The 8540-nt window shown below is 44.3% G+C and overlaps 1 protein-coding gene across 2 annotated transcripts in view; it reads left to right on the top strand.

Moving 5' to 3' along the window:
* The first annotated feature begins 1222 nt into the window (after positions 1–1222).
* The window catches only part of WTIP (WT1 interacting protein), a 30503-nt gene continuing 23185 nt past the window's right edge, over positions 1223–8540 (top strand). For both annotated transcript variants that reach the window (XR_007950896.1, XM_051979720.1), the window contains exons 1-2: positions 1223–2607; positions 8209–8310. Coding sequence is in view for 1 of the 2 variants with exons in the window: in XM_051979720.1 (XP_051835680.1) it covers positions 1824–2607; positions 8209–8310 (886 nt within the window). In the remaining variant the exon portion in view is untranslated. The remainder of the gene's footprint in view (positions 2608–8208; positions 8311–8540) is intronic.

Here is an 8540-nt window from a genome sequence, read left to right as displayed (position 1 = left end):
TTCCAAAAATGTATTAGGTTGGAACTGAATAGTGAGCTTTCCCTCACTAGATATTTTCCAGCACATAACTAGATATTGTAGTGGACTCTCACAGTGAGAGATGGACTAGGTTTCAGGCTTTTTCTCAGCTCAGATTCTAGGATTACAAAAGCTGGATTTTGTTCGCTATACTTTTTCCACACTTAACTTTCTTTACTTTGTGGCTCTTTATTTGCTGAGCAGGTAGGCCATAGCAACAGAAAATAGGCTCTGGTTTCCAGTATTTGACAAATTATATGCAACTTCCATGCAAATAGAGCTAACAGCTACATAGAAGGCCTTATCTGGAAGGAAGTTGGTCTTTGGAAAGGTAGGGAAGAAGCAGCAGTAGTGCATAAAGCTAGATGACTTATCCCTGACCCTGCCTTCAAATGCAGGACAAAGTGGTAGCACAGGGGTAACGATTCTCTCCTCTTCATAAATACCTGGCCTTTCTTTTGGTTCTTGGCATTTGCTCCTGAAATCACTTTCTTAGGTTTGGGTTTAGAGCTGAGAGGTTCTCCTACCTGTGCTCGGTCCACAGTCTTGGGAACCCCCTTGCTGGGAAACATTTCCTAGGCTTGGGTCACATGAAGATCACACAACCTTTAATGTGTGGGGAGAAGACTAGGGTAAAATGCCAGGCATGTACAATAAAGGACATGTGGAGACCCAGTCAGAGGTTCCCTGGACTAGCCAGACATTACTACAAAACTTCAAATCGTGACTAAGGACATAATCAAGAATGTCCCAATTTTATAAGTCTTGTTTAAAACTCATAAGTTTAAATGTTTGGGGAGGAGGGAGCGCGATAAGAAACACTGACCTGAGGCGGGTTGAGAACTGCCCTTGAAAAGATGCCGCAGGATTTTTTCTCCACTCTTCGGCTAAAAGTAAGTCTAAAAATGAGTGCGTCCTCTACTTCTCCAAATTAGCTGGGGAAAGGCTGGACGGATCCTGGTGGGCCGGGGGCCTCCGGAGTTCCCTCGGAATTTAGGAGAAGAGGCAGTCGGGCTGCTCGGGAGGTCGCTGGCCACCAGCTTGGGCATATCAACATAGATGCTAGCTTGCTCTGCAGATCCAGCTGCAGCTTGTCTTCCAACACCCCAAAAGAGCTTGTGGTAGGCGCCTGCCGCCTCCTCTTCCTCCTCTAGTGGGCAGAGCAACAGAAGTTCAAGTTGACAAGCCAAGTCTTGGGTTGTCAGCATGGCCTGTCCCAGAGAAAAGAAGTTGACACTGGCCGGTGTGCTAGCTCCCAACCCGTTCCCGTCTTGTTGCAACTTCCAGAGAGTCACCTCCTTAGAGCAGTTTTCACATTCCAGAGCCGCAGTGCCTCGTTTTTATTCCTCTCATTCCTGCCCCCACCAAAGGAGTCCCTCCTCTTTCCGGACGCAACTGAGCCCTGAGACCTCACGGAAGGAGAGAGGCGGGAGAGGAAGGGGCGGAGGTAGACAGCTAGGACCAAACCCGGGAGTCCAAATTCCTCCGCGTCGCGCGCTGGCCCCTGCGCTGAGACCGCGCCTCTCCCGCGGGGTCGGGCTCCGGGGACCCCGAACTCCGTGGCCCCTACCTGATTCCGAAGGGCCCCGGGGCCGGATGGGCTCCGAGGCCCGGACGATGCAGCCGCCGCTGCCTCTCGGTCTCAGCGTCAGCCTTAGCCTCAGCCAAGGCGGGAGGAGGCGGCGGCTGCGGAGGTGACGACTCGGCGCCGCAGTCCGGCCGGAGCCCCCGCCCGGGAGGAGCTGGAGCCGGAGCCTTGTTGGCCCAGGGCGGGGCGGCTCCAGGGACCGGGCCAGGGTCGGGCCATGCAGCGCTCGCAGGCGGACGCGGTCGCTTTGCTTCGCGCCAGTAGGCTACTGGCCGATTTGTCGCTGGCCGAACCAGGTTCAGACGGCTGGTGCCGGGGGCGGCCAGGACAGCGGCCTGCGCCCCTGGAGGAGACGGCCCCTGCTCGTTCCTGGAGGTTAGACGGTGGTGGCTGCTCGGAGCCTGGAGGCTGCCTAGAGCGCGGTCAGTGGCGGGCCGCCTACGAGGGCCACGGTGCCCGCCTGGCAACCCCCTCTTTGGAGCCCAGCGCCAAGGCCGCAAGCAGTTCACGCGGGGCCAGTCTGGCAGATTCCGAGGGCTATGAGAGCCGACCCTGCAGCGCTCGCACCAGCGGTATCAGCCTCGGCTACGACCAGAGAAACAGCAGCCCGCGCTCCAGCTGCTCCGACCCCCGGGGTCCGGGGCCACTTGAGCAGCTCCAAGACGCTGCGAATCCGGGGCTGGCCCGGCTCGGGGCCGCCCCCACCCGCCGCCCCTCCTGGAGCGGAGGCCTTGGAGTCGGCAGCAGCGCCCGCTCCAGCGTTTCTAGCCTGAGCTCCCGGGGCTCGGCGGGTGCCCATGCCGACCTACTGCTGCCTCCCGCCCCACCGCCTTCAGGTTCGGCCGGCCTTGCCCATCCCGTGGCCGGAGTCCGGCTTCAGCTGCCCTTCCAGGTGACCGCGGGACGGGAGAGTGGTCCCAGCCCCGCGGAGCGAAGGCTTGAGGCACTGACTCTGGAGCTGGAGAGGGAGCTGGATCTAAGAGCAAAGGAGGAGTATTTTGGTGAGTGACCTTTGACCCGAATCGTTTCTGCTAGAGGCTTTTGCGGAGCCATTGGCTGGGAGCGGGGGCAAAGGGCATAGACCTGAAGTGTGAGAAGTGGCTGGTTCCCGGTGCTAGGAACATAGTCTGGCTAGTAAGACTAGATTGCTGAACTTTCGCTGTTTCCCGGATAGCGCTTACCTGAGCCTTAAGTGATGGAGGAGTCCTGAGAAGAAAGTCAGGGTTGGAAATCCTGGGACGGCCACAGGAGAAGGTGGGCTTAAACTGGGCCTTTAAGGGTGGGCAGGATTCGGATAGGAGTAGGCGAAAGAACTTGGGCATGGGAAATTACTGAGTAAAGGTTGGGAGGCTTAAGCTAGAAAGTTGTAAGGGGTGACGATGACTGAAGGGGGAGCTTCAGGGCAGAAATTTGGAAAGGTATTTATTTGCCTTTTACTGAGAAAGACTTGAAAATTGTGTCCCAAACGTTCCTGTCCCCTGCTCCAGCTTTTAGTTATTAGGACAGCACAAAACCAATCTCCCAAGTGCCCTAAAGCACAGAATTTTTTTTTCTGTTAAAGCTTTTTATTTTTCAAAACGGTAGACAATTCTTCAACATTAGCCCTTGTAAAACCCAGTGTTCCAATTTCCCACCTTCCCCCACACTCCCCTCTAAATGACAAGTAGTCCAATATATATTAAATATAGTAGAAATATATGTTAAATCCAGTACATGTATACAGATTTAGACAATTGTCGTGCAGCACAAGAAAAAAAAAAGCTAAGTAAAATGCAAGCAAACAACAACAAAAAGAGTGAAAATGTTATGTTGTGAACCATACTCAGTTCCCACAGTTCTCTCTCGAGGGGTATAGATGGCTCTCTTCATTACTGAACAATTAGAACTGGTTTGAATCATCATCATTGTTGAAGAGAGCCATGTTCATCAGATTTGATCATCATATAATCTTGTTGCCAGAGCACAGAATTTTTATAATAAAGTTTGTAAAGATCACATTAAAAAGTATCCCTTTTTGCACCCTTCTTCACCCCTTTCCAGCTCCAAATGAGTGAAAGACAAGAGGGACAGACTGAGGTAAGGTTGAAGATTTTAAGTGATAAACCAAGGAATTTATGTATTTTGCTATAAGCAATGGGAAAAGCAACTAGAAGATTTTGAACATGAGAGTGACATGGCCTATACCTTAGGAAGATTATTTTAGCCCCTGTGTGGAAGATGAATTGAAGAGGGCAAAGCTGGAGTTAGTAGAGATTTTTCAATTAGGAGACCAACATTACAGTATTCCAGAGGAGTGGTGAAGAAATATCATGATTGACTATGTGAATAGAAAGAAAAAGATAAATGAAAGAGATGTGGACTAGTAGAACTTACAGTTCATGTTTAATTTGATATAAAACCATCATGGTCTGAGACCACCTGAGGTAATGAGTTTGCTATACCTGCCCAGGGACCTTTTGCTGTACTCAATTGAAAAAAAAAAGCTTTTTATATATGCAAAATAAAAATGCAAAATATATGCAAAGATAGTTTTCCACATTCATTCTTGCAAAACCTTGCCCCAATTTTTTTCTCCCTTTATCATGCTGCATCAGATCAAAAAGGACAAAAAATGAGAAAGAAAACAAAAAGCAAGCAAACAATAACAAAAATGGTGAAAATACTATGTTGTGATCCACATTCAGCCCTCACAGTTATCTCTCTGAGTGCAGATGGCTCCATCATAAATCTATTGGAATTGGCTTGAATCACCTCATTGTTGAAAAGAGCCACATCCATCAGAATTGATCATCACATAATCTTGTTGTTGCCATATACAATGTTCTCTTGGTTACAAAGTCTTTCCAGGCCTTTCTGAAATCATTCTGATGATCATTTTTTATAGAACAATAATATTCCATAGCATCCATATATCATAACTTATTCAGCCATTCGCCAACTGATGAGCATCTACTCAGTTTCCAGTTCCTTGCCACTACAAAAAAGGCTCCTACAAACATTTTTATACATGTGGGTCCTTTTCCTTTTTTATTGTTTCTACTAGAAATCATAAAATGATTTCCTTTTTTATGATTTCTAGTAGAAACACTGCTAGATCAAAGGGTATGTAGTTTGGTAGACCTTTGGGCATAGTTCCAAATTGTTCTTCATAATGGTTGAATAAGTTCACAACTCTAACAATATATTAACGTCTCAGTTTTCCCTTTTACCCTTAATAAAATTTATCATTATTTTTTCCTGTCATTTTAGCTAATCTGAAAGGTGTCTGTCTAGTGTATATTCAAATTCTTAATCTTTTCCTTTTCCCAAACCATATATATCTGCACAACCAGTTAGGACATCGGATAACTGATGTTCCTAGAAAATTGCAAATCCAGTCTTGTCAGTTGTACTAGTTGCATTTTCATTCAGGGAGGTTCCTGTAGAATCAGCTTTCAGGATATTAGCAAATTTGGATTTTTATATTTTGGATTTATTTCAAGAGTATAAGTGGGCATGGGAAATTCAGCTTTCAAATTTCAAAATGGGAAATTCAATGATTCAAAAGTCTTAGTGCAATTTTCTAAAGTTTAAAGTTGCATTGACTTTTGACATACCACCCCTCCTCCCCCCCCACACATTTATTTTTGGGGGATCTTTCTCTTACAGTACAATTTACCTCAATTTACCTCATAGGGTAGATAATGCACATATATGTATGCCTAGTATATACTAGGCACATCTAAAGTATCAATAGAACTGGACCAAATTGTTCCTAATCCTGGGAAGAAAGGACATTGGTATTTTTTGGAGTCCAAGTAGGTGTTATGCCCTGAATTCCACTGCCCTGAATAAAATTATTATAATGCCTTCCCCTGCCTCCCCCTTTTCCTTGCCATTAGAAGGAGAATTGAATCAGGAAAAACCTCAAAGCTCTGGACACTTTAAATTCCATTGAATCGTAAAATCCAGGTGCATTATCTTGAGCCTTGCTAGGATAATTCCTCCCTGTTTGAGTATTGCCCTTTGCCTCATTGTCTCCAGCCCTTGATCTTCTTATCTTGACCCTTACCCTGTCAAGACTAAGTTATGATCCTTTCCTGGAATTATGGCTTGTCCCCTTACTGACTGTCCTTGCCCCTCTTATTTGCCTTTGTTTCCCCTATAAGATTGTATTCTCAGGTTATTCTGTTGGCAAACCCTAGTTAGCTATAAAGGTTCCTTGCTTCAGTTGCTCAGGGTCAGAATGATTTTTGGACGAGTCCCCTCTTGATCAGCTAGTTTAAGCTCTTCACAATTAAAAGATTAAAAACCAATCTCTGTCATGTCTCAGTTTCTCTGCTATTGCATAGGGAGGACTCTGTCTGCCTCTGCTGCTTTCTTGCCATTAGCTATCTTAGACAGAATTTAGAGTTTGGGATGACAACACAATGACCTCCTATGGATGTCTGTCATTGAGGCTGGATGTCTTTTTGGGTTAGCCTGGAGGTAAGATTATGTACCATGGTAAAGAATGGAAGCTCAACAGGCAAAATTTGGCAAAGAAAGCCTAGATGCTGCCAGTGATGTTGCCAACATGAACTTTGGGGGAATGCAGTGGTTGAATTCTATTCATTCTTGCATTTCTCCTATTTCCCTACCCCAAGTGCTGCCCCATGGCTCCAAGAATCATAGAATCTCAATTCATTTGAATGTTTGTTCTTGGGAGAGAGGCAATTCACCTGACTTTATCCAAGAAACAGTAATAATAATAATGACTCACATTTTTAGAAGCACTAAAGGTTTATAAAATGGCTTTCTTCATAACAGTTCTATGAGATGCAATTATTTTTACCCCCTGTTGTATAGATGAAGAAGCTAAGAACCTGAAAAGTTAAATGATCTGTACATGATTCTATAGCTAGTAAATCTCTGAGACAGAATTTAAACTTGGATTATTGATTCCAAGTCCAGTATTTTCCCTCCCTCCCTCCCTCCCTCTTTTCCTCTCTTTCCTTCCTTCCTTCCTTCCTTCCTTCCTTCCTTCCTTCCTTCCTTCCTTCCTTCCTTCCTTCTTTCTTCCCTTCCTTCCTTCTTTCCTCCCTCCCTTCCTTCCTTCCTTCCTTCTTTCCTCCCTCCCTTTCTCCCTCCCTCTCTTCCTCCCTTCTTTCCTTCTTTCTTTTCTCTGTAATTTTATTGGTGTATGGAATTCCCAGTGTTGAGACTCACTTCATTAATGCAGTTAATGTGGTACAAAGGAAAAAGAATTAGCTTTGGAGTCAGAACACCTCCGTTCAAAACCAGTTTCTGGTGCTTTATTGTCTTTGTGATCACTGGAACATCACTTAATCCTTCTAAGCCTCAATTTCCTCATCTATAAAATTAGGTGATTGCACCATATGGCTTTTGAGATCCCTTCCAACTCGATCTTATGGTCCTGTGATGTAATTCTTTTCCATTCTATCATCTTAGAGGGTTACATGGGACGTGATATTGAAATACAGTTACCAACATATTAAAAAAATAAGTTCACAAATCCAGGTTAAGAACTTCTGCTTTAAATATTTTGATCCTCTAGATAAGATGGAGTGCATGCCCTCATGGAATTCCCAGTCAGATTTAGGAGGGGGATAGGAGAGATACCAACAACATGTAGTATAGAGTAGCACTGTAGTATAGAGTAGATTATGAGTAGTTTGATGGAGGTATTTATGAGGTATTGTTTGAGCTCTTAATGAGGTTGAGGAAGGAGAAGACCAGGGAAAGTTTCTTAGAGGAAGGGCATAGAACCTTAACCATTAGCTAGTCTAATCATTTTATTTTAAACTGAGACCCAGGGAGAGAAATTAACGCTAAAGAGTAATTAGAGAAGTTAGGACTTGGGACCTGACTCTTAGTCCAGGACCTTTTCTATCATATTATTCTGGTTTCCTTGCAAGTAATAGATAATTCAGTTGAGGTTTGCTGAGTTGAGCAAAAAACAATAATACAAATTAGAAAATGTGCATAGTAAAGGTCTTTGTCTAAGTATTTCCTGCTATTATTGGAACTATACTTACTCCTTTTATCCCTTAACTGCCCTTAAATGGAGGTAGATAGATACAATTCTAGCTGAATTGAATTGAATATTAACAAAAAAAATCAATGTTTTTGTATTTATATAGCACTTTATAAAGTGAGGTAGATAGTGCAACTATTATGATTCTCATTTTACAGATAAGGATACTGAAGACCATAGAGCAAAAGTGAAGTAGTTATACTCCTAGCAAATATCAAGCTAAGGTCTTCTAATTATAATTCTAATGCATTTTTTCCTTCAACTATATTGTTTTTCCAGAGAATGGTCTTGTCGTAGGTCAGGAGGTAGGGTGATGAAATTTCTTTGTTCAAATGTAGAAATTCATTGATAGGATTGGTGTGCTTCTCGAAGTACATAGAATGCCTGAGGTACTCAGGTCTGAGAGCTCTAACTCTTGGTGTATGGTGATATTCATATATGGCACTGAATCATGAAAATCATCTATCCATCTTGGAAATGAGGACATGTGTGCAGAAAGGGGAGGACATAAAACAAGACTCTAGGGTTGGGAGGTTAAGTATTCTGCCATGAATTACTAAATATTCTGTTTCTTTTCCTCCTTCAGGAGTTTGTATAAAGTGCAGATCAGGCATCTACGGTGCAAGTCAAGCCTGCCAGGCAATGGGGAGCCTTTACCACACCAACTGCTTCACTTGCTATTCTTGTGGTAGGTGCACTTAGCTCAGATACCAGCTCAGGTACACCAGACTGGATAGATATGCACCTGTGAATGTACATATATCTGATTTGTTAATTTGTAGGTTACCATATAAAGGTTATACAGACATGTAACCAGGGAACACATACATAAGAGACATGGATTTACAAAGGACAGCTTTGTAGATATGCATGGAGAAGACTATAGCAGAGGTAAGCAGTGAACTTCTGCTTGATCTC

This window comes from Antechinus flavipes, chromosome 2, assembly GCF_016432865.1.
Source record: "Antechinus flavipes isolate AdamAnt ecotype Samford, QLD, Australia chromosome 2, AdamAnt_v2, whole genome shotgun sequence".
Lineage (NCBI taxonomy): Eukaryota > Metazoa > Chordata > Mammalia > Dasyuromorphia > Dasyuridae > Antechinus > Antechinus flavipes.
Note: the sequence above shows the minus strand (reverse complement) of the source record. Positions and strands in the feature narration are given on the sequence as shown.